General features: G+C 54.5%; 1 protein-coding gene across 1 annotated transcript in view; it reads left to right on the top strand.

Moving 5' to 3' along the window:
* The window catches only part of LOC309584642 (olfactory receptor 14J1-like), a gene marked incomplete at both ends in the record, with an annotated part of 120771 nt that overhangs the window by 83868 nt on the left and 11433 nt on the right, over positions 1-25470 (top strand). The window contains 2 exons of the mRNA XM_082300783.1: positions 44-98; positions 1280-1456. Coding sequence (XP_082156909.1) covers positions 44-98; positions 1280-1456 — 232 coding nt within the window. The remainder of the gene's footprint in view (positions 1-43; positions 99-1279; positions 1457-25470) is intronic.

Here is a 25470-nt window from a genome sequence, read left to right as displayed (position 1 = left end):
GGGCGGGCGGTGAGCTCAGCCCGCTGCTGCCCCTTGCTCGCAGGTGGCCATCAAATGCGTGCCGCGGGACCGCGTCCGGCACTGGGGCGAGCTGGTGAGTGAGCGGGGCCAGCGGCAGAGCCGGGGCGTGCCGGGCGGCGAGGAGCCGGGGCCCGGCGGGGTGGGAGCCGCCGGGAGCCCCGGAGGGAGAGCGGGCGGGGGCTGAGCGGGGGGCGCAGAGCGTCCCGGGCTGGGTGAGGGGTCCCAGAGCCCTGGCACGGCCTCAGCCCCGCTGACGGCACCGTGCTCCTCCCGCAGCCCGACGGCGCCCGTGCGCCCCTGGAGATCGTGCTGCTGGACAAGGTGTCCACTGGGTTCCGTGGTGTCATCCGGCTCCTGGAGTGGGTTGAGCTGCCCAGCAGCTTCTTGCTGGTGCTGGAGCGTCCGGAGCGGTGTCAGGACCTGTCGGGTTTGCTGGCGGAGCGGAGGTTCCTGCCCGAGGAGGAGGCGCGGGGGCTGTTCGGCCAGGTGCTGGAGGCCGTGCGGCACTGCACCAGCTGCGGGGTCCTGCACCGGGACATCAAGCCCGAGAACATCGTGCTCGACCTGGCCACCGGGCAGCTGAAACTGATCGACTTTGGCTGCGGCACCTTCCTCCAGGACACAGCCTACACTCAGTTTGCAGGTGAGCCCTCCCAGGGGATGCTCCTGGGCATCTCATGGCCCAGCCTGGGTGTGGCACCGGGGCTTCCCCTCATTGTTGCCGGGATGGGATTAATTCTTAAGCCAAGTTGCTTTTGGGTGGGGCTGGGAGGGGGCAGTTCCCAGCCCTGCTGCCAGCCTTCAGCACCCACTCTGCCCTGGGCTGGGGCTGGAACGGGGGCAGCCAGCCCAACAAAATCTCCCGTGGGGGTAGCAGAGAGGGGGCTCAGACCCCGTGCACCGGCCGGTTTGGTGTGCAGGTGAGGAAGGGCCTGGACTGTTCTGCTGCCCTGGTCTGCCTTGGCTTATTGATGTTTCTTGGGGCGCTGGAGGCAGGGAGGAGAGTGGGGTTTCGCCACCACTGGGTGGGTTTTTCATTTGCATGTCATGGTTGGGCCTCCCCAGGGCTTCCACTGCCCTTTTCTAACACCAGCGGCCTCTTTTCCAACCCCAAGTTTGTACACAAGTCACAGGTGCTGGCAGGAGGGCAGCGGGTCACCCCATGTGCCACTGGTGCAGCCCCTGCGTGCCCAGGGATGCTGGGGCGAGGCTCTGGGAGCAGCAGCATCCCCTGATGGACTCGGTCTGTGTTCCACAGGAACCCTGTTGTACAGCCCACCCGAGTGGATCCACCACCAACGCTACCACGGCGAGGCAGCGATGATCTGGTCCCTGGGCCTCCTGCTGTACCACCTGGTGGTGGGGAAGCACCCGTTCAGGAGGGGCCAGGAGATCATCTGGGGGCGGATCCTGTTCCCACGACGGCTCTCTCCAGGTGGCTACCTCATCTCTGCGGCACGGGGGGAATAGCAGTGCTGGGAGGCAGCAGCGGGCTCAGGAGCATCCCACTCTGGCAGCTCTGAGCAGGTGGCACATGTCCTGCTCTCCTGCTGCCTCCAAAGCACAGAATGCATGGGCAAGTTTAGGCACAGCTCTGGGCACAGCCAGCATGGCCTGGGCACGGGAACGGGGGGCAAAGCGGGCGGGATCCTTCTGCAGCTGACTGGTGGTTTCTGCTTTCTGTGCCCAGAATGCCAGGATGTTCTGAAGAGGTGCTTGTCCATGCAGCCCTTGGCCAGGCCATCCTTGGAAGAGCTCTTCCGTGACCCTTGGCTGCAGGGTGTTCATGTGCCCTAGAGGATGGCAGAGAGCCACGGGCACAGTGTGATCCAGGGGCCTGGCAGGGAACAGCCCCACCCATCTCTTGGCAATCAGTGGCAAAGCAAAGCAGATTATTTTGTCCTGCCTGTAGCTGTGAGCAGGGAGCATCAGAAGGGAACACGCAGCTCTTGGGCTGCAGCTGAGCTGGAGGCCTGCTCTGGCAAGCCCTGGTGGCCACCATCCCCTCTGGTTTTGCTTGTCTGGTTCATTGATTGTCTGCTGGGGCCCTGGGCAGAACGCTGAGAGCCTGGTGTGGCCCCAGGGAAGGAGAAGGAGCCCCTGGAGAAGCTGTAGCAGGTGGGGCTGCTGCTGCTGGAGCCACCAAGGCCGAGCTCAAGGCCGACAACCTCTTCCTGGAGCTGGCCAGCGGCAGCTGAAGATGATGGCCTTTGATTGTGGCACCTTCTCCAAAGACACGCTCCACGGCCAGTGTGCAGGTGAGTCCAGAGCCAGGGGGATGCTGCCAGAGCTGGGCATGGCACGGCCTGGCCGGGCACCAAAGGTTCCCCCTTTGCTGGGGCGGCTGCAGGGAATTCTTCAGTGGCTGCCAAGCTGCTTTTGGGCTCTGGGCAGCTGCTGAGGAGGTGGCTGTGCCATGGCTGGCTGCAGGCTGGGCACATGTCCTGCCCTGCTGCTCTGCTCCCAAAGGCAGCAATGCTGGGCAGCTTTGGGCCCAGCTCTGAGCACGGCCAGCAGGGCCTGGGCACTGCAGGCGGCTGGGACAAGGGGACAGGAGGCTTCAGCTGACGGGTGGGTTCTGCTTTCTCTCCTCACAGCCGGGCTCTGCCGATGCTGAGGCTGCTCCGGGCTCTGCCAGGGCTCTGCTGGGGCTCAGCCCTGGGCACGGCTGGGCCCGCTCTCCCCTCACAGGGCTCTGACAGCTTTGCATCAGACGAGCCCCTTGCGAGCACAGCGACGGAGCTTTCTGCTTTTGCAGGTGAGTGAGACTCTGGTGCAGGCCAAGAGATTGCAGTCAGGGACACACATCCCGCTGGCAAGAACCCAAACTCTGCACAGTCCCAGCTGAACGCCTGGATCTGCACAGGGTGTTCTGTCTGTCCCACTCTTCCTTCCTTTTGGGCTGGAATTGTGCCATTGCACTTTCTTCCTCCTCTGGAAGTGCCACGAGTGGGCCCAACCTGGCGAGTGGGCCGTGTTCCTGAGGCAGTGCAGTCTGGAGCTGATGGATGAAGAATTGCCCTTCTCCACGACCAAAGCAGAGCAAAAAGCCCTGAGTGGGACTTGGTGTCTTTAAGAACCCCCTGACAATTTCCAAGGGAATGTGCAGCTCATTGCAGGGTGAGAAGGAAGGGCATCTTCTCCATGAGTTGGGGTGGGACAGAGTTTAGATTGCCACTCCTGCTCGGAGCTGGCAGGGCACAAGCAATTTCCTATTGCTTCAACCACAATTTAAAATAACAATGTTGGAAACAAAGCCCAAAATCTTTAACAAAGGACTGCTGAGGTCAGTAAGATGGATCAATGCCCTCAGCATATTTACAAATACCTGAGTTGTCTTTTTGAAAAGATCAGTTACCTCTTAATCTAGAGTTACAAAAGACTTTTCACTCCACATTTGGGTTTTGGTTTTATGTTTCATAATATTTTCTGGGTTTTTTCTTTTTTGTTTTTCTAATTATTTAAACAGAAAACATATCCTAAATGATGGAGCAGCACTGCTGAACATGGGGACATGCAGAGGGAGCAGAAGCAGCTGCCTTTGTCCCCCTGCAGCTCCAAGGCCCAATCTCTGAGCAGACAGGGCTGGCAGAGACTCGCAGGCTCCCTGTTTGCTGTGCTGCCCCACTTGTGAGCGGCCCAGCTCTGCGTGAGGCACAGGGAGAACAAGGGGCAGCTCCCTGCCAGCCCCGCAGCCCAGGCACCCCTCGGGCCCCGGGGCTCGGGGCACTGTCAGCACCCGCTGCTCCAGCGCCCGCTCCTGCTGGCACTGACAGCAACACCCAAACTGTGCCTGATCCCGAGGGAGCAGCAGCAGGGCCTGGATCTGATCCCTGGCTCTGGGGCAGGGCTGGACAAATGACCCCCACAGCAGCAGCAGCAGCAGCAAATGGAGCTGACTTTCAGCACAGCCCCTGCCGCTGTTCCCTCCCGTTGGCAGCGGTGTCACAGCAGCCTGGGGCACCTGGGAGCCCTCAGTGCCAGCAGGGACTGCAGATGGCAGCCCTGGGCTCCTGGAGGGTGTGCAAGGAGCAGAGGTGGGCACTCCCTGTCCATGTGGAGCTTCCAGGTGGAAAAGGCTGCTGTGAGCAGGCAGCTCCGAGGGCAGAGAAAGGAGGGTCTCGAGCACTGGATCTGTGCCAGTGCCACAGCCCTGGGCAGCAGCCACCGAGCCCCGGGGGCACAGAGGGCACAGCAAGAGGGACAAAAGCAGCCAAGGGCAGAGACTGGGAAGGGCGAGAGCTGGGAGCAGGAACAGCTGCTCCATTGCACTCTTGGAGAAAGCTCTTGGCTGTTTCAAAGCGCTGAAAGGCGTGAAGGGCACAGAGGAGGCCACAGCAAACAATGCTCCTGTTTTCACAGCCTCCCCTCTCCGTGTGCCAGAAGGAATTGGATGAACTGTATTCTTCTCTCCGAGTCATCTCGTTCAGCATGAGCAGCTCAGCACCAGGAGCTGAAGGAGCTGAAGCCTTAGGCCACAAGAGCTGAGCCAGAGGAGACTTTTGACCAAAGTAATGCTGGTGCCATGGACCTGGCTGAATGCAGCAGACAGAATCCTGGAATGACAGAATCCTTCCTGTTGGAAAAGACCTCTGAGCTCATCGAGTCCAACCATTAACCCAGCACTGTCAAGCCCAGCACTAAACCACATCCCTGAAGTGCCAAGGCCTGGACAAGAGGCCCTGAGCCAAAGGTGACCTCTGGATGAACCTTCCAACCAAAGGTTATCTTTGTATCTGCTCATTACCGAAATATGCATGATCATTAGCATTGATTGATGTATCCTCTCATTAGTGAAACATGTATTGACCTTTCTGTGTTTAGACACCAGACAAGGCCATGAAATCCCACATCTGGCCTTGTTTGGGGCTGTATGGTCAAAGTCAGCTGCCTTGGCTCCTCCTTGAGCCCTGGCCAGGCTTAGGAGGAAGCCAAGAGGAGGATGAAAGCAGATGTTCCCGCTCTAGAAGTGCTGTCAGTTTGTTTCTCCAGCACTGTCAAAGCTGGGCCCTCTCCCAGCGGGGTTGGAGCCTCAGCTGTGGCTGGAGGCAGCTGCAGGAATTCCCAGTGTCCGCGAGTGGCTCTCCAGTCCTTGGCTGGGACAGCTTCCCCCAGCTGATGGGTGGCTCTGGGTGCTGGTAAAGTCTGAGGGGAACTGGGGTTGGATCTTGGTTAATCACTGCAGGCAATCTTTGGCAGGGATGATTGGGGGCATTGCTGAGCTGCTCCTGCTGTGATTCTTTGCTGCTTTGAGCTGTAGCAAATGACACAGTTCCTTCAGTTGGTGTCTGTGTCTTTGGTGCTGAACCTGCCCACCAGCAAAACAGGGCCCCATCCTGCCTGAGTGTTACCTGGGAAGAGAAAACCCCTCACTCCAAATGTCCCCCCTTGCTCCTTGTTCCCCCCACTTTATACCCTGGCCATGATGTCCTGTGGTCTGGGATATGCCTGGGGTCAGTTGGGGTCAGCTGTCCTGGCTGTGACCCCTGCCAAGCTGCCCTGCACCCCCAGCCCCTCGCCAGCGTGGCCGGACGAGGGGCAGGAAAGGCCTTGGCTCTATGCAAGCTGAGCAAGAACAAAACCATCTCAGTGTGAGCAACGCTGTGCTCAGCACCGAGCCCAACACAGCCCCAGAGAAAGGCCTGGCAAGGAAATTCCCTCTGGCCCAGCCCCCAGCAGCACCCCATGGCCACCCAGCATCACCACGGCTCCACGGGTTCCTTTCCATGGCCCCGGCCCTGGCCACGGGACCTTGGGCTGGTGGCCACGGCAGCCGCCTGTGGCCCAGGGCTGCGTGCCCGTGTCCATGGCAGCAGTGCCCGGCCACGGGCCCTGAGTGCAGGTGACCGTGCCAATGCCCATGGCAGCGGGGCCAAGCGTTGGTGTCCGTGGCACCAAAGTGAGGAACGGGTCCCTGTGGCCACTGCCGTGGCACCTGAGGGCATCAGCGAGTGTCACTGCAATTGTAGCTGGCACCAGCCCGGCACCGCTCTGTCCTGAGGGCTGCCATGGCAGCCGAGGGCAGCCACAGCTCTGCGGGCAAGGGGCCACGGAGCCTGACTGCAGCAATGGGGCCTGGGGGGGTTTCCAAGGGCACCGGAACTGCTGAGGGTTGCCATGGCATCCAACCCCCTGGGATGTCACACAGCCACCCTGGGATGTCACAACCACTCAGTGATGTCATAGTCCGCTCTATGATGTCAGACTTCTGCCCTGTGATATCACAGCCATGTCTGCAATGTCACAGCTCACTCTGTGAGGTCACACAGCTCAGTATGTGATGTCATTGCCACTATGTGATGTCACACACCACCTGTGATGTCACAGGTCTTTCTGTGACATCACACAGCTGACTCCATGATGTCATACAGCCACCCTGTGATGTCACAACCCACTCTCTGATGTCACAGCCTGTTCTGGGATGGCCCAGCCCTCTCTGTGACATCACACCAATACCCTGTGATGTCACAGCCCACCCTGTGATGTCACACAGCCCCTTTCTGACATCACAGCTGCTCTGGGGTTCTGTGACACAGGCACAGAGGTGTTACCAAAACTTCAGTGAAACAAAACCTCCTCAGCACCAGCGCAGCACGAAGCAGCAGCATTCTTTATTGGGCCAGATGCACGAGGGGAGAGCCCCTCCCAAAGCCGTGTGTGCCGAGTTCAGGAATGTTCCTGTTTGTGCTTCACAGACACATTCCCAGATTGTCCCACCAGAAACACACACACGATCATCATTGCCCCAAAATCATTGCAGATTTCCCCCACCCCTTTGCACATCCCTTCTTCTGCCCTGGGGGTCTCCTTGGGGGTCCCTGGGGGTCGCTGACCCCAAAGCCAGCCCTGACTGCCCGGTGAACTGGTGAAAGTTGGCACACCTGGGCTGCTTGCTGCCTACAGAATCAGCCTTGGGCGGGTCCATGGCCAGTGGCTTTTGGAGAAGAAGCATTGTATGAACCCACCAGGTGCAAATGGTTTTTCATCTGGCAAATTTCCCCTCCTTGGAGGGCTGTGAAGCTTCTCTTCCCTTCAAGCCTTCAGAAGCCTCACTCTGCTCCTTTACTCACATCCCACGAGTTCCTCAGCTGCTTTCACAACCATGTTCTTTACACAGCTCAAAGCAAGTGTCCTAAGCACAAGTAGTGCTGTGATCCCAGTTAGACTTTGCAAAAGTGAGGCCAACCATCAGTCAGGGAAAATCCAAGTCCTCTAAATATTTTATCCAAACAGTTACTGTCTAACCCTCCCCTTAATTCCCTGCTGGATGCAGCAACTGATTTTATCCTCTCTACCTGATCATCCAACCCAGCATCACATTTGGAATGTGCACACAACAAGTGTTGCTGTTTCAGTTCAAGAATCCACACACTCCCTGTCCATGTAGCAGCAATGGGGCTAAAGCCAATCTGCTCTGGAAGGTCATTTTAGCTGGGGCTGGCAATTGTTCCTTTGTTTCAGCAAACCCCAAAGGAGCTGCATTCACTGAAGTTCCCATTTGCAGAGCCCAATGGTGTGGGGCTGGTCTGTTCCTAAAGGCAGATCTTTGCGGAGCAGAGATGGATTCTAAAATCCATCCCACTGGAGTTCCCGCACTGGGATGTTTCCCAGTTCCATCCCCTTTAACCTTTCCCCACAGTCGGGTTCCCAGTGGTGACTCCTTGCACGAGGGACGGAACGTCCATACCCCCAGTGTCCGTGGTGCTCCTGATTCTCCCAGGGGCAAACGTGTGCTCCAAATTCCATCCCTTCCCACCCATCCTGGGGCTCCTAAGGATCTGACCGTGTCCTGCTGACACTCTGTGCCTCTCCAAGGCTCCTTGTTTGTTGGCTCAGCCCAGGTGTCCCTGAGAAAGGCAGAATCATTTCTACAAACACAGCCCAGCCTCAGAGCCTGGGCCACAGCCAGGAGCCGCTGGACCTCAGCATTCCAAACAGCTCAAGTGTCTGTCCCAGGGCAATCCCACTTTTCCTTGGTCCTCAGATCCTTTGGCCTTGACCTTGTTAAATCAGGATATTTTATACCCACCTCTAAGGGGTCCTGTGGGAGGCCTGGGCTCCCTGCCCAGCCCAGACACCCCTGAACTGGCTGGAAAAATTCCCAGTGTCCTGTCTGAGGGCCATTCCATACTGCTGGAATTTGACAGCCCCAGGGGGTATCAGTGCAATCTGTCAGCTGATCAATATTTCCTGAGGTAATTTCCAGATCCGCTTTGGAGATGTTACAATTCTCAGCAGTATTGGTCTGATGTGTCCATGGTAAGGAATATTCTCCTTCCATCCCTGTCCAGGTGCCCTGGGTGCTATTTCCTTCCCACACGCGTTCCCAGATTTTTGTCAAATTGCTGACTGAAGCTCCCCACGGAACTGGATTTTCTGCAGAGGTTGGTGTTGGCAAACAAGCTGTTACAGGGGTTACATTCTGTCATCTGCCAACACCTTGAACTGACTTTGAAAACCGCATTTCCCTTCCCAGAAGTCAGGAACATCATTTCTATTATTATTATTAATACACAATGATTGATCATCTCCATCTAGATCCAATAAATAGTATCCCCTTAGAAAATCATATTCAATACCTAAAACAATAGGATTTATGTAAAACCCCAAACCCCACGGTGTCAGTCAGTCTTGTTTCTGCTGTGTTTAACGTGTGCTCGCTGGTTTTACCCACATGTGATGAACCCCGAGTTGGATTCCTTCTACCTTGAGTGCAGGGTAGGTTACCAGGAGGACTTGAGATGGTCCCTTCCACTTTGGCTGGATTGTTCCAGAATTCCAGGTTCTGATGCACACCGCATCTCCTGGTTGGAAAGGATGCACAGGCGAGTCCAGCCCCAATGATCTGTTGAGAACCATGCACCTTTTAAGGCTTACAAGAGTTAGGCCCAGTGCTATTAAATATTCATTTCTGCAAAGCTTCTGAGCCTTCCCTTGTCTTGTTGGTGCCACATGGGAAAGCTTCTGGCCATCCAGAAAAAGGATCCATCAATGCCAAAATGTGTCAGTCCCCTTCTGCCTGGGCACTTCTGCAAAATCAGTTGGCCAAAATCACCTGGTGATTCCCATTTAACGAGCCCTGGAGGCAGCCTTCTTCCTTCAAAACCAATCCCATCTTTCTCAACAACTGATCTATCATTGTTTGCCATTTTGGTGCTTACTAGATGCCTTTGTAAACTGGCCACCAGATTCTCCATTTCCTCATGTGGTTCCTGATGTTTTAGTTCCGTTCTACATTAATTGTGGAGCTACAATTACCTGCCCACACGGGGTTACCAATCACCTGCTGGGATTTTCCGTAGCTGCTGCTGCTGCTGGGGCTGACTGCCTGTCCTGATCACTGGAATCTGGTTGTTGTTGCAGAACATTCCAGTTTTTGCTAGGTATTAGTGCAAGGAGAGCTTTTGCAGCCCCCTCTTGAGCTGTTTGGTCAGCCAATGGATTCCCTGGATTACCTGGGGAGTCTCCAAACCCATGGGCTTTACAAGGGCATCAGGGCCACTTCTTTTGGCTTTGGCACACTCTGCAGTAGGGGACTGATTTCTTTTTGTGCTCACTGGAGACCTCTGTGCCCTTTCCTTCCATGTGGCTCCCTGGGCGTGTATTATTCCAAACCCAGAGTTCAAATCAGTCCATATGGTCACCCTTTGTCCTTCAGGGATTTCTAGGCAAGGTCATTCATTCTGCTTTTTGTGCTGCTCTGTTCAAAGCTAAAGCCTGGCCTTCTAGGACCTGGCTCGAGGTTCCCACTGCACACCCAGCTGCCCGTTTCCCATCCGCACCACGCTGCTCCCACCAGGGTGCAGGGCCAGTGCTGGCTCCTGCATGGGATTGCTCTCGAGGTCCCAGAGTCTGCCAGAACACACTTGTTCCATGCATCCCAGGCAGTCATGGCACAAAGACTCCAAGCCTTCTCTTAGAAGGGACTTGAACACTTCCCTGTTCCCACCTTGGGGACCTTGAACCAAACCCTGCAAAGCTTTTGCTGCACCTTACAGGCAGGTCAACAGTTTACACCAGGAAAGGAAAAGGAAAAGGGAAAGGAAAAGGAAAAGGGAAAGGGAAAGCGAAAGGGAAAGGAAAAGGAAAAGGAAAAGGAAAAGGAAAAGGAAAAGGAAAAGGAAAAGGTGCCTTGATCTGAGCAGGGCTCTTTCTCTGATTTCCTTTGGAGCAGGGATCAAAGGCTCTCCCCAGAATCCTTCCGTGCTGCCTGCAGGTGCTGCCATCCCTCAGATGTGTTGGAATTCCAGAGGATGAGGCCACGGGGTGTCCCAATGGTCCCTTGGTTCCATGGCCCCGCACTCTCACAATGCTCTCCTTGGCTGCACAAGGTCCCGCAGTGGCACAAGGGTTTCATTTTCTCCTGGATTTCTTTTAGCTTGCTTTCTTTCTTCATTCTTTCATCTTTTTTCTTTCTTTTTCCTATTTTTTCGTTGCTTTCTTCTTTCTTTCTTTCTTCTTTCTTTTATTTTTTCTTGTGTCTTTCTTTTTTTTCTTTTCTCCTTCTTTTTTGGTTCTTTCCTCTTTTTTTGAAAAGTTTTTTTGTTTCACATTACTTAGTCTTTCTTTCTTCTTCTCTTTTTCTTAACTTTTTAAATTTTCTTGTGGATTTCTTTTCGTTTTCTTTCCTTCTTTTTTCTTTCCTTCATTTTTTTACCTTTTTTCTTTTTCTTGTCTTTGTTGCTTTCTGTTTTTCATCTTTCTTTCTTTTTCTGCTTTCTTTGGTTCTCTTGTTCTTTTATTTTTTCTCATGTCTTTCTTTCTGTCATTTTCTTTCTTCCTTGTTTCTTTCTTCTTTTTTTGACTTTTCTTAACATTTATTTTCTTGTTGGTTTCATGTTTTCAGTCTTTCTTTTTTTCTTCCTTTCCTTCTTTCATTTTTATTACCTTCTTGCTTTTTTCTTTATTTCTTCATTTTTCAATATTTCTCTTGGTTCTTTAATTGTTTCTTGCTGCTTTCTTCATTTTATTTTTTCATTTTTCTTCTTGGTCTCACATTATTGAGTCTTTCCTTTTTCTTTTACTTTCCTTTGCTTTTTAAATTTTCGTGTTGATTTCTTTTAGCTTGCTTTCTTCATACTTCACTCTTTTATCTTTTTTTCTTTCTTTTAAATTTTTTTTGTGCTTTGTGTTTTCCTTCATTCTCTTTTGGCTTTCTTTCTGTTCTTCTTTTGGTTTTTTCTTGTGTCTTTCTGTTCTTTTTTTCTTTCTTCCTTGCTTCTTTCTTTCTTCTTTTTTTTTCTTTTCCTTTTATTTTTCTGTTGGTTTCATGTTATGTACTCTTGCTTTCTTTGTTTATTTCTTTGTTTCTTTCTTCTTTTCTAATTTCTTCACTTTTTTCATTTTCTTGTTAATTTTTCTTTTCTTTCACTTTCTTTCTTTCCTCTTTTCTTCCTTTCTTTCATTTTTATTATCTTTTTGCTTCCTTGCTTCATTTTTTTAATGATTTTTCTTTTCTTTTTAAATAATTTTTCCTTGTTGGTTTCATGTTATTTAGTCTTGCTTTCTTTCTAATTCTTTTCATTTTTAATCACTTTCATTTCCTTTTTTATATGTCTTTTGATCTTCTTCCTTTCTTCTTTTCTTTTTTTTCATTTTTATTATATCTTTCTTGCTTCCTTCCTTCATTTTTAATTTTTTTCTTTTTTTTTCTTTTTTATTATTTCTTGTTGCTCTCTTTCCTTCTTTCTTTTTTTCTTTCTTCTATTTTTCTTTTCTTGCTTCCTTTCCTTGTTCCTTCCTTCCTTCCTTCCTTGCCCAATTCTCACCCCACTTAAGGGGTGCAAAGCAGCAGGACCCCCTCCCAATTGGGATCCCCTCACCCTCCCAAAATGTGGGGACTTCACCTCAGCCCCCCAAATTGCAGGGGGTTTCGGCACCTTCCCCAAATTCACTGCAACCTCCCAGAAGCCACCTAGAGGCCCCAAAATTGTCAAAAAGCAGCAGGAGCCTCCCCAAAAGCAGCTCCTTCTTTCCCTTCCTGAAATGCCCCACTCCAAGTGCCCAAACCACCCCATCAATCCCAAACTTCATCCCACCCCCACAATGCCACCCCCATCCCATCCCATCCCATCCCATCCCCATCCCACCCATCCCATCCCATCCCATCCCATCCCATCCCATCCCATCCCATCCCCATCCCACCCATCCCATCCCATCCCATCCCATCCCATCCCATCCCATCCCATCCCATCCCATCCCATCCCACCCCTCCTGGACACCAATTCCCCTTCTGTGCTTCCTGACTCCCCACAGCTGGGCCTTGGGGCTGACGGATCGAGCCATTTGGGGCTGCCATCAACACATTGGGGCTGGCATTGAGTTGATTGCAGGCACCCGCTCAATCCCTCCATCCCAAATGGGAGCTTGGAACCTCTCCTCAGGCCTTGCTGTGCCCATGGGCTCACCTCAAGTCCCAAAATGAGAGCCAGGGCCCCACAGCCCATTCAGAACCTCTCAACATTGCCAGAAACAGCAGCATCCTTCCCAAAATGGGCTCCCCACATCCCTGACCATAGGTCCCCCTTCCAAGCACCAGAGCCCCCCTCTCAGAACCTCTCCCGAAGCATTGGGGGGACCCCAAAACTGCCTCAGGAACGGGACATACCCTGACATCCCTTCAGGAATGTGGGATACCCCAGAACCCACTGAGGAACGGGGTCCCCCCAGCCTCATCATGTGCAGCCTTCAGCTGTCTCAGGCAGAGCCCATCCCGCCCTCAGCAGCCCCAGCCCAGCCCAGCCCAGCCCTCCTGGGCAGGAAGCCCCAATGGCCGAGCCGGCCTGGGACACTTGCAGGGATGCGGGGGCAGCTGCAGCTTCTGGGGCCAGCCTGGGCCAGGCCCTGAGCGCCCTGCCAGGGAACCATTGCTGCCCCACATCCCATCTCAGCCTGCCCTCGGGCAGCGGGAAGCCGTTCCCTGGGGCCCGGCCCCGCAGGCCCTTGGCAAGAGTCTCTCTCAGCCAGCAATTGCTGCTCCTCCCTGCTGCGGGGCCCAAGCTGCAAGTTGATTTTCTGCCGCTGGCCCCGGCCCAGCCCCGAGCCAGGGCCAGGACCTTGCCCTGGAGCTCTGCGGGCGCTGCCTTTGTGCGGCCGCAACGCAGCGGCCGCAGCTCGGAGCTGCCCTTTGTGTCCCCGCCGGCAGCTGCCAGAGCTGGCGGGGCCGGGCCAGGGCCGGGCCAGCCCCGGCCTTCCCGGCTCTGGGACACAGCGGCGGCAGCCCCAGCCTTCCAGCCCTGCACACGCTCCCACACAAGCCTCCAGAGCCGCGGCCACGCAACGCAACTGACCGGCCGCTGACCCCCCAGCCTGGCCTGATGGCCATTCCTCTGCCCACACCTCGGCCAAGCTCCCCTTGGCCACCTCCTGAGCCACAGTGCCACACACAAGTGGCACATACAGCTACAGAGCTCTGCCCACAGCTGGCAGGGAACGTTCATTCAACAGAAAAACCACCAAGAAAAAGAGAACTGCCCCCAGCAGAGCTGTTCCCTCCTGCAGTAGTTACACCTGCACACCCACAGCGCCTGAGACTGCAAGCAATGAGCATTCCCTGGGCACATGTGCAGCCCAAGCAGCTCGAGGACAGCCTTGCAGCAGGACTGCTCTCAGCTGAGCCAAAAAGGCCCCTCTGGCAGCTGCAGGGCCATTGCAAAGGGCAAGGGCCAGAGCCTGGGCCCACGGGGGAGGAAAGGGCCCTGAATTCCCCTGCCCTGGCACCTCAACCCTGTTCCCAGGCTGCTTCCCACACAGGATTCCTCTGCAGGACTGCGGAAAGCTGAGAGGCAGCTCTGGCTTCTCCACTTTTCCTGTGCTAAAGCTGCCTGGCAGAAGAAATGGAGGGACAGCTCTGGTGGCACAATCCCTCCCGGCCCAGGGCACAGCGCTGGGAAGGTCTTTCCGTGCCGAGGCTTTGCTGCGGCCAAGGAAAGCTCCTGGCTCAGGGTCACCTTTCCTGCTGGGCCAGAGCCCCCGAGTGGCCCAGCCGAGGCCCAGCGAGCATTTCTCAGCTCGCAGGGCGGCCTGGAAAGGTGCTGGGGGGGACCATTCACCCCCCAGGGCGGTCCCAGTGGCTCCCAGGATTTCCATGTCCGTGCTCCCAGCGCTGCTCCCAGCCCTGATCCGTGGGGATGGCAATGTCCCGCTCCCTTCCCGGGGCAGGCTCACACCTGAGCCAGGTGTGCAGGGCAGGACCTTGCCCTGAGCCCAAGCCCTGTCCCCCCTGCAGGATCTGCTTCCCATCGGCCTCTTCCTCCTGCGGCCCCAAGCCCAGCTCGGTGCTGAACGAAGGGCGCTGGGCTGGGGTCATCCCCCGGCGGGGGCTGCGCACCCCCTCTGCCCCCTCCCCAAATTCCCTCCCGGGGCAGCAGGGGCTGGCTCAGGAGCCCTGGGGCTCCTGGGGCTCCGTGCTTTCCTTCCTAAAGAAGAGAACCATCCTTCCCATCCAGGCTCCCATGGCCAAAACTGAGATTCTACCTCCCAAATTCTGTCTATCCAAGGGTTGCTCCCAGACAAAAGCTGCCATGAGAGACAGGTCTGGCTGCCCTCGCCCATGGTGGCCACCTCTCATCTTCTTCCAAAACTCTTGGACTTTGTGCTTTTCTTTCATGTGGAATAAACCCATCCTTCTCAACAAGGTGCCCATGGCCAAAATTGGGATTCCACCTCCCAAATTCCCAATATCCAAGGGCTGCTCCCAGACAAACCTGCCAGGACAGACAGATGTGGCTGGCCTTGGCCTCTGGTGGCTGTGTCTCATCTGCCCCTGAAACCCTGGGGCTCGGTGCTGCCCTTCCTCTGGAGACCACTGTGACCCTGCGTGGCCTCATGGAACCCAGGGGCCGTTGTGACCCTGCAGGGCTGGTGGCACCAAGGGGACCATTGTGACCCTGTGGCGTTCCATGGAACCAAGGGGCCACTGTGGCACTGCTGGCCCCAAAGAACCGAGGGGCCTTTGTGAGAGGGCAGCTGAGGAGGCCCAGAGTGGACACCAGGAGAAAGGAATTTCCCTCCCAGGCAGGGCTGGGGTGTAACACGTCCCCCAGAAGGAGTCTGGAGCAGCCCAAGGCTTTGTGTGCCCAGGCAGAGGCAGGCAGGACGCAGAGCTGCCAGCAAAGGAAGGGGCCAGCCAGGTGGGGCAGCCGGGGGGATGAGGACAGCCTGCAGGGACAGAGGCGCAGGGCAGGGACACCGTGGGACAGCCTGGGCTGCAGAGGGCAGAGGGATGGGCAGCAGCTGCAAGGCCCTGACAGAGCCAACTTGTGCAGCCCTTTGGCCATGGCTGCTGGCCCTGGCCCTGAGGCCAGGAGGGGACAAGTGACCCCTGCAGCCCTGGGGCCTCAGGGCCTCCTTGTCCCTGCCCAGCAGCCTGGCAGGGGCCGCCCCATGGTGCTGCCCTGGGCACTGCACATCCCCACATCCCAGTGCCCCGGCAAGAGCCCTGAGCACTGAGGGAGGGACAGGATCTGCCTTGCCAGGGGCTGGGGCTCAGGCCTTGGCCCTTTGCACTCCTGGAACACAGCCAGCTTTGCTCAGCACCAGAGACACCTTTCCCTTGCTTGTCCCCCCCTGCCATCGCTGCCTCCAGAGTTCTGCTCTCACTGGAACCTGGGGACACTTTCACGTGAGTCGTGTCCCTCACTGGGACCCATTAAAAGTTAAAGAAACTTTGGACTTCGAATCTGACTTTGAGTTCTTGGGAAGTTTTTTGAAGACACTCTGAGGGACTGAGTCTGATGTGAACAACACCAAAGCCCCGAGAGGGTCATTAAAATCCTTGTGCTGCTGCTGTGCTGCTGAGCTGGGCCAGGCTCCTGGCACAGAGGGAACTCTCAAGCTCCTGGCAACCAAGGAGAGCTTCAAAGAGGCAGCTCTGCTGAGGAGCAGCTCCTCTGCCAGCCCAGCAGGGCTGAGGGCACTGCCTGCAGGTACCTGGGAGGAGTGAGCAGAGAGCTGGCTAAAGCAGCTGGGAGGGCAGCTCTGAACTCATTCCTGGAGAAACCTTCCCAGCGTGGGACACAGTGAGTCTCTGGCTGCAGGGATCCTCTAGAGCTGGCCCATGGCACGGCTGCCATGGCTGTGAGGATGGCTCTGCTGCCGTTCCTGCCTTGGGGGAGGATGTGCTGCAGAGCGGGGCTGCCCTGGGCACCGTCAGAGGGACAGGGCAGGACGGCTCCTGCTGCCAGGGCCGGCTGCAGGCTGTGAAGGTGGGCAGCAGCCAGGGGTGCCCAGGGCTGTCCTGCAGAGCAGCTCCTGCAGCCCTGAGGGCTCTTTGCCAGGCCAGGGCATCTGCCACCTGCCAGGGGCAGCTCTCAGCCTGCCTGGCAGCTCCCCATGGGCGGTGCAGGGGAGCTGTGGCTGCAAGGAGTGACTCCTGCAGGGCAGGTCCTGCTGCTGTGGAGAGGCTGCTGTGGGGGCCAGGGCTGCTCAGAGCTCCAGCTCATGCCCAGCTCATTCCTGAGGGGATTTTCATGAGCACATTCAGGGCAGGAGATTCCTGCTTGAGTCTCTGCTTTCCTCAGTTTGTGCTCCCACTTTTCCCAGGCTCAGCTTGGTGGGAATGGAAACTCAGCTGTGCAGGTGGAGCAGGGGCTGAGGCTCTTAAACCATCCCACTGAGGATTCCTGGGAGCCTCAGCAAGTGCCTGCACCTCCGCGGCCTCCAGATCCAGCCAGCATCACCTTTCCATGGTGCCCAGGCCCGGGGCAGCTGCTCTTTAATCCCCGCAGCCCCGAGCGGCTGCCGGGCAGGGCTGGCCCAGGGGCTGGGCTGGGCTCCGGCAGCAGCGGCAGGGACGGAGCCCGGGCCGCAGGAGCAGCTCCCGGCTGGGACAGCTCCAGCAGCAGAGCCGTGGGCAGGGAGGGAGGGAGGCAGCGCTGAGGGCAGCCCTGCTGAGGGGAGCTGTGGCAGCTGCCGGGCCTGCCCTGCAGTGCAGACACCGCCCTGAGCAGCGCAGCCCCGGTGTCCCCTCGCAGCCAGCACAGCCCTCAGCCCGGGGGCTCGGGGCCCTCAGCCCGGGGGCTCGGGGCCCTCGGTGCCCTCCTGGGCCGGCAGAGCAGCACCAGAGATGAAGGGCATCTCTGCGGCCGCGGGCCCGTTCCTGCTGCCCGGGGCCTGAGGGCGACTGTCCTGCCCTGGTGCTGCCCGGGAGGGGCTGGGCAGCGCTGCGCAGGGAAAGGCTTTTCCTCAGGGCCCGGCTCTCTCTCCTTGCCCTGCTCAGCTGCTCCTGGCGCTGCTCAGGGGCTCTCTGGGAATGGCAGCTCCAGCTGCAGGCTCAGGCCCAGCCCTGGGGCTCCTCCTGTGCAGGCTGAGCACAGCAATGGGGTGTCCCAGCTCCCTGTGCCCCGGGAGCTCTGGGCACGCCGGGCTGGGAGGCTGGCAATGAGCCGGCTCTCCTCCAGCAGGGCCATGGACAGGACCCTCGCTGTGCCCTCGGGATGCCATCCCAGCTGTGAGCTGCCTTCCAGGGGACACTGGGGCCGGGAGTGTCCTTGGCCAGCAGTGGGGCTGAGACTCTGAGAAAGGCTGAGCCACTTTGCTCTGCTGTGGGTCCCTCTGCTCTCAGCTGTGCCAGGCTGATTTTCAGGGGAACACAGTGACTGCCCTCGATCTCAGGAGGGGCAGCTGGGGACAGATGGAGCGACAGAGCAGCTCCCCTCACCCTTCTCTGAGTTACAGCCAATGCTCTTGCCTTGCACAGCTCTCTCTGCTCTCCCTGGGCACAGCAGGAAACCCTCTCAAAGTGCCTTTGGCCGTCACCGTTCCTTAGCCCTGGCACAGGAGATGCTGCCCAGCTCCTCTGCCTCAGGAGCACTTTGGGCTGATGGAGTCCAGCCCCAGGACCGGCCCCTGTCCCCATTCCCATGTCCCCGCTGCAGCAGAGCAGAGCTGACTCCTCGCTGTCCATGGGCACAGCCCCTGCTCGTCACAGCAACGGGGCCAGATCCCAGCAGAGCTCCAGGCACGGGGCTGAGGGAAGGGCTCTGAGAAAAGGAAAACTGGGGGGCAGGGCCAGGAGAAAGGGCTTGGACATTGCTCAGCAAAGTCTCCCCTGACTCCTCACTGTCTCGTCCTTCAACAGCACTCCATGGCCAGAGGCTCAAAATGTCCAACAGCAGCTCCATCAGCCCCTTCCTCCTGCTGGCATTGGCAGACACGTGGCAGCTGCAGCTCCTGCACTTCTGCCTCTTCCTGGGCATCTCCCTGGCTGCCCTCCTGGGCAGCGGCCTCATCATCAGCGCCGGAGCCTGCGGCCAGCACCTGCACAGCCCCATGTTCTTCTTCCTGCTCAGCCTGGCCCTCACCGACCTGGGCTCCATCTGCACCACTGTCCCCAAGGCCATGCACAATTCCCTCTGGGGCACCAGCCACATCTCCTACTCAGCATGTGCTGCTCAGGTGTTTTTCTTTCTGTTCTTCCTCTCAGCAGAGGATTTCCTCCTCACCATCATGTGCTACGAGCGCTACGTGTCCATCTGCAAAGCCCTGCACTACGGGACCCTCCTGGGCAGCAGAGCTTGTGCCCACATGGCAGCAGCTGCCTGGGCCAGTGCCTTTCTCTACGCTCTCAGGCACATGGCCAATACATTTTCCCTGCCCCTGGGCCAGGGCAATGCCCTGGGCCAGTTCTTCTGTGAAATCCCACACATCCTCAAGCTCTCCTGCTCCAAATCCCACCTCAGGGAACTTGGGCTCATCACTGTCAGTGCCTGTTTGGTGTTTGGCTGTTTTGTGTTCATTGTTTTCTCCTATGTGCAGTTCTTCAGGGCTGTGCTGAGGATCCCCTCTGAGCAGGGCCGGCACAAAGCCTTTTCCACGTGCCTCCCTCACCTGGCCGTGCTCTCTCTGTTCCTCAGCACTGTTATGTTTGCCCACCTGAAGCCCCCCCTCCATCTCCTCCCATCCCTGGATGTGGCCCTGTCAGTTCTGTACTCGGTGGCGCCTCCAGCCCTGAACCCCCTCATCTACAGCCTGAGGAACCAGGAGCTCAGGGATGCCCTGAGGAAAGTGAGGACTGGATACTTTTCACAAGTGTTGAGAGTCTTTCTGAAGAATGGCTAAAAAGCAAAGGTCATGATAACACAGGAGGCTTAGAAAAGATGCAGACACTGAGTCCTTGAGCAAGAAGTTGCATAGATAACAGAATGTGCATTCAGATAAGAAAGAAGACAGAAACCATATGGAAGAGAAAGATAAGACCACCGTGTTTGCAGATCCCACGGAATAGCTCCCACCAATGAGGAGCTCAACTTTTGCAATATGTATGAGCTAATTAAAGGTACTATAAGTAAGTGTAGTTTTGAAAAATAAATCGAGACTTGCTGAACATCATGCCTTGAGTGCTTGTCTCCCGCGACTCCACCCGACATCTGGCACCCGAACAGGAGAAGTTGCCCTTGCCTTATGCGATGGGGGAGTTGCGTTGGGGTCGGGTCCCGCAGCTAGACGGACGGCGAAAGAGGTCTCGTATACTGCAGCGATTTCCTCCGCGCCCGAGCGACCGCACAGGCGGGCTCGCAGATACGTGCTGCCGAAGCCTGGAGGGGCTAGCAACGGTACCGACGTAAGTATGGAAAGGCAAGCAGCACAGGAACTTTTCAAGGCTTTTTTGCTTAAGCGTAATTTTAAAGGGATTGATCTTGATAAAGACCTCCCCGCTCTTTTAACGCATGCGCGCTCTTACGGTTTTTTCGCTGACCCCCACTCCATTCATGAATTAAGTCAGTGGCGCGCGTATAGTGACAAACTCTGGGATCTTGTCTTAGATGACGATAAGCCAGCTAAAAAGATAGCTAAACTATAGAGAGTTGTTTATAATGAACTTTTAATGGTACAGGCAGAAAAGAAAGCCGCAGAAAAGATTAAAGTTGCACAGGACCGTAATCGTCTTTACGGGGAACATGGTCCCTCTCCCTTCTCTGGTCCGCCTAATCCCCCCACCTTTGCTACGGTTCACGTACCCCCTGAGGCTCTTGCCTCTGAGTTGCCTTCCGCGCCTCCCCCCCCCCCCCCCCCCCCCTCCTGCTCCTCCCACGCCTTCCTTGCCGCAGCCTGCTCCTCCGCCCTTGCCTCACCCGTCTCCGCCGGACTGTTCTCGCTCGCGAAACCCCTTTGTTAGCCCTGAGCCTGTCCCTGGGGCAGAGTCTGACCTCGCGGAGGCCATGGCTAGGGGCCATCGAGAACTTTGGGCTGCGGTTGCTCGTGAGGGCTTACAAAAGGGTGATTCTGACATGCTAGCGGCTGCTCAGGACAGCATAGCGTTCCCTGTCTTATTTGTCCCTAATCCGCAAGGGGGCGGCAATATCGCGCAGGTGACTAATCTGGATTGGAAGCTGTTAGCTCAGCTACGAGCAACGGTGGGGAATTACGGTGTCACCAGTGAACCAGTTAAACAGATGCTTGATTATATTTTTAACGCTTTTACCCTTCTTCCTGCTGACATTAAAGGCATTACTAAGCTCATGTATACCCCGCATCAGCGACTGCTTTTTGAGGCTCGCTGGAGGGAGGAGGCAGCTGTTAGTGCAGATCTCGCTAGACCCCAGGGAGATCCGTTAGCAGATATCACGGTAGATGAACTTCTAGGACAGGGTCAACATATGAGGGTTGAGGCTCAGGCTGCACTAGGCCCTGCTAAATTGCGGGAAGCTATGGCAGTTGCTAAGAAAGCTATGGATAAAGTCCGAGCCCCGGGTGGGATCCCTATGTATATGAACATTAAGCAAGGCAGAGAGGAATCTTTAGGCTCTTTTGTTGATAAAGTCATGGAGGCAATTTCAAAAGCCGGGGTGCAAGAGCACATGCACGACCCATTATTAAAACAATGTCTCCTACAAAATGGTAACCAAGCCACTCGTGCTCTCATTACTTCCACCCCAGGGGATTGGACTGTCCAGCAGCTCCTAGAAAAGGCTGCTACCATGCCCACTGGCTCTCAGCTGTTCTTAGCACAGGCTTTAGAAAAGTTAGGTGAAGGGCTTAAAGAACAGGCTATTAGCTCTCAAAATCAGGTTATGGCAGCCCTTGCTCCTCTCCAAGCGGCAGCAGCACGTCCCCGCCCAGCTCCAGGTGGCCGCATGAAGTGTTATCGCTGTGGGACACCCGGTCATATTCGTCGCGAATGTACAGCCGCAGGAATTTGGTGCAACAAGTGTCAATCCAATACGCACAACTCGAACGCATGCCGTAATAGCAACAAGAAACAGGGAAACCCCTGACCCAGCGCGAACAGCGGCCGCGCGACGACACAAGTAACCGCTCCAGCACCTCTACCTGTCCCCGCCCAGCGACAAGCGGAAGTCTCGGCCTGGACCTGGCAGCCTCAGTAGATACCGAGTTGCTAACATCAGAAATCCATCGCATTCCCACTGGTGTCATCGGACCTGTGTACATTAATGGCCAAGCTATGGGAGGACTTATTGTAGGTCGTTCATCTGCAATTACAATGGGACTCCTAGTAGAGACTGGTCTTGTTGATGCTGACTCCGCTGGAGAAATTTTTATTTTAGCACATACCGATTATCCTCCCGTTAAGATCCTGGCAGGACAAAAGTTAGCACAACTAGTACCATTACCACATCTGGCTTCAAGCATTCCGCCTGTTTGTGATGCACCTAGGTGTCAGCCAAGTCCTGGCTCTACTGGATCTCTGACCTTACTCACTATTGATCTCACCTCCCGCCCACGGAAGCGTTGTCTCCTGCTGCATCAGGCAGAGTCCATCACCTTGGAACCTATCCTCAACCCCCGACGCCCATGCCTTGGGTGCGCTACAAAGACCCCAAGACGGGACCTTGGCAAGATCCTGTAAAAACCTTGTACTGGGGAAGAGGTTACTTATGTGTGTCCACTCCGACAGGTCCCCTATGGGTTCCGGCCAAATGGACTAAGCCTGTTGTCACTGAGGAGCAACCCACAACAGAAGAAGAAAAGAAGGGTACAGAGGAAGATCTCACAGATCCTGCAGGAAGTTGAGCAGCGGTTTTGCATTACCTTCCTTGTGGACTCTGAACAGGAGATAGAGGGTTATCTCCTCCCACATTTGCAGAGACACTTTTTGCGCTTTTGCCAATCTGCTTGCTTTGCATGTAATTGTAATAATCATAAGGCGTGGGTAAGATTGCTTTGCGGAGGCTGTAATTTACAGTGGTGGGTCCACCAGCGACATCTATCAGAAGGGTTTTGGTGTCAGTCTTGCAGTTTTCATTGGCACCGTGAGACGGCTCAAGGAGCATTAGTACAACTCACAGGCAAAAATATCATTGACAGTTTGCAATTAGTTGAAAATCTTGAAGATCTGCGGCTAAGAGAATTAGCGTGGTCAGTACAGCATTTAGCAAAAAAGATCTTAGCCGATAGCTACTCTGTAGTTTTGCAATCCTCATGCCAACCAAATATTGGGTCCCCATTCAGTGGCAAGTTGACCCAAGAAAGTGGGATCATGTTTGCCGGCGGTTTAAGCATCGTGCTGCTAATCGCAGGCTCAGTAATGGGTCACCCCCTTTCCTACCCTCCTAAGGTGTTTGACCCTAGAGATAATATCTGGGTCTCCTTGGCACGTGAATTGAACACCACAACATTCTGTGCCTCCTTAGCCACACCCAGTACCCCATTTTTGACATGCTTAGTTGGAGTACCACTAACAGATAATACATGGCGTAACTTCGTAATCGAGACCCAGAACCAGTTCAAAATTATTAGACCATTAAAATCCACAATGAATATTACCGCTGGCCTACAAGAGTATGATAGCTGGGATGATAAACTCCCAGTGGGCCCTGAGCCACAAGAGATAGAACTAGTTGATTCTCTTAACGCTACAGCCTGTATTTATATTAATAGTTCACGTAATTTATGCCAAGAGGGCAGCCTTAATGGCTGTCGACTGAATGAATCCAACCCCACCTTGATTTATCCTATTGGCAATGCTTCACAGTGGGATTTAGAATGGTGCAACGTTACCGTGAGAAATCGATCTCTTGCAGCCCCTGGAACGTTTTTCCCTCGAAAGTTACCCAGAGGGTTTTTCCTAATTTGTGGGAATCGTGCCTGGTCAGGTATTCCATCCAGGCCTGTAGGTGGGCCCTGTACCTTTGGCCAACTGAGTCTTGCACTTCCACAGCACCATCCTAATGCTACACACTGAACACGATGGCGGAGGTCTTTAACAGAAACTATAACACCTGAATGTCAGGATGACCTCACGCTATGGAGCAAATCAGAAGTGCTTTTTACCTCCCTTTTTGTTCCTGGTGCAGCTGCGGCACGAGCCCATCGTCACTTAGAAAAACTGGCATGTTGGGTAGTTAAACAGGCAAACAGTACCAGCCGAGTGTTGTCTGAACTTGCAGAAGACCTGAGTTCAGTCCAACACGCCCTGCTTCAGAATAGAGCAGCTATAGATTTTCTACTCTTAGCCCACGGCCATGGCTGTGAAGACTTTGAAGGAATGTGCTGTATGGATCTTGAGGATCATTCTAAGTCTATCCACGCCGAAATTAAGAATTTGATTGAACACTCCCGAAAAATAAAGAAAGACTCCAGATTTTTCGGATTAGAAGGACTTACAGAGTGGATGGGCTTAGAAGGATGGATGAAAAGTGTGATTAAATCTTTAATGCTGTTGCTAATAATTGTTTTGCTTGGTTTACTTATGCTTAGCTGTATAATGTCATGTGTAAAAAATTTAATTTTGAAGTCAGTCAATATGACTATGATCATGCAAAAAGAAAACAGGGGAAGTGTTGAGAGTCTTTCTGAAGAATGGCTAAAAAGCAAAGGTCATGATAACACAGGAGGCTTAGTAAAGATGCAGACACTGAGTCCTTGAGCAAGAAGTTGCATAGATAACAGAATGTGCATTCAGATAAGTAAGAAGACAGAAACCATATGGAAGAGGAAGATAAGACCACCATGTTTGCAGATCCCACGGAATAGCTCCCACCAATGAGGAGCTCAACTTTTGCAATATGTATGAGCTAATTAGTAGTACTATAAGTATGTGCAGTTTATGATAATAAACGAGACTTGCTGAACATCATGCCTTGAGTGCTTGTCTCCCGCGACTCCACCCAACAGTAGGCTGCAGACTGCAGTGGTGAACTTCAAGGCTTCCAGCAGAAGGGAGATGCTGTCCACGTTTTGGATTCTCCTTAGTCTGAACCTTCAGTGTCCAAGGCTTCACTTTTCAAGCAAGTGGAAGAGCTCCAAATTAAGATATGAACAGGTCTTAATTGACCTTGTCACCGCCTCAGTTCGTTAAGTAATGCTGTGCATTGGATTTAATTGACTAGTGCAACATATGCTTAAAATATGTAGAGTATCGCCTCGATGACCCTCTCAGAAGGGTTTGAATGGAGAACAAGGAGTTCCGAAGACAAATATTTGGTGTACGAGAAGTAGAATTTCGGAGTTGATTGCAGGGCACTGCATGCACAAATGTCTAAGGAGGATCCATCTTTTTATGTCCCATCTATGCTTGTTCTCATTTGATATCCTGAACATTCTGCCGGATGGTTTTGTTAGGGTTGGGGCTGGGGAAGGTGTGATGGTGGGGGAGGGGTGGGTGTTGTTTTTGGGTTATTTTTTTGTTTCCAGAATAGTGTACAAAGAACTTGTGCCCAAAACCAGCAGTATGAAACAGTGCAAGTATAAAAGAAGGTCACAGAAATGTCAGATAATATGAATCTGAAAGCGCTTCAGTATTTTACCCAGGAGTTTCACTCTAGCACGGTGATTTTCCTTCACAGAAATGTAGTGGCAGGCTTATGCCATGCTAGAAGTGATGACCTTTCTCTGCCCCAAATTGAGCAGCAAAATATTTTGGCTCTTGATTTAAACCCCTGAGCCAGCTGTGTTTCAGGCTGCAGAAGAAGTCTCTTGTGGCAGACACGGGGTGCAGCCCTGCCTGCCGGTCCCGAGCTGGCCTGCACTGGTGGCAGCCATCAGCGCCCGGGGTCCCCTGTGCCACCCATGCCAGGGCTCTGCCTGCCTGCCTCGCACCCCTGGTAGCCTCAGGGAAACATCGCACTACTCCATCTGCTTTAAAAACAAACAAGCAAACAAAAAGCTCACTGTAAATATATGTAGAAGTCTTGAAACTAATTCTCAGCGCTTGCTCGGCGTTTGTTGATGGAGCAAATGGATTTTGGATAAGCTGGTATTGCTAGTACTACTTTTAAATTAGGTTCCCAAACTTCAGAAAGGAGGAGATGGTGGTCACGTACCCCTGAGGAATGTTTGAAACAGTAAGACAGCTCAGTCATTTAAAGGTGGCCAGAAAACGGGTGTGGCAGTGGAGTGGACACTCTGGGAGTAGGTAGCCTTAAGTCATGTAACGACATGCACTTCAGTGGGAATTTTGCATCAACACCTAGAGATCATGTCATGATGTGTTGCATAACAGCAGATTGGGCCAAAATTCTGCTGACTCTGATCAAGGTGGACGGGCCA

The sequence above is a fragment of the Coloeus monedula genome (genome assembly GCF_965178545.1).
Source record: "Coloeus monedula genome assembly, chromosome: W".
NCBI lineage: Eukaryota > Metazoa > Chordata > Aves > Passeriformes > Corvidae > Coloeus > Coloeus monedula.
The sequence above is the reverse complement of the archived record's forward strand: the minus strand, read 5'-3'. Positions and strand labels throughout refer to the sequence as shown.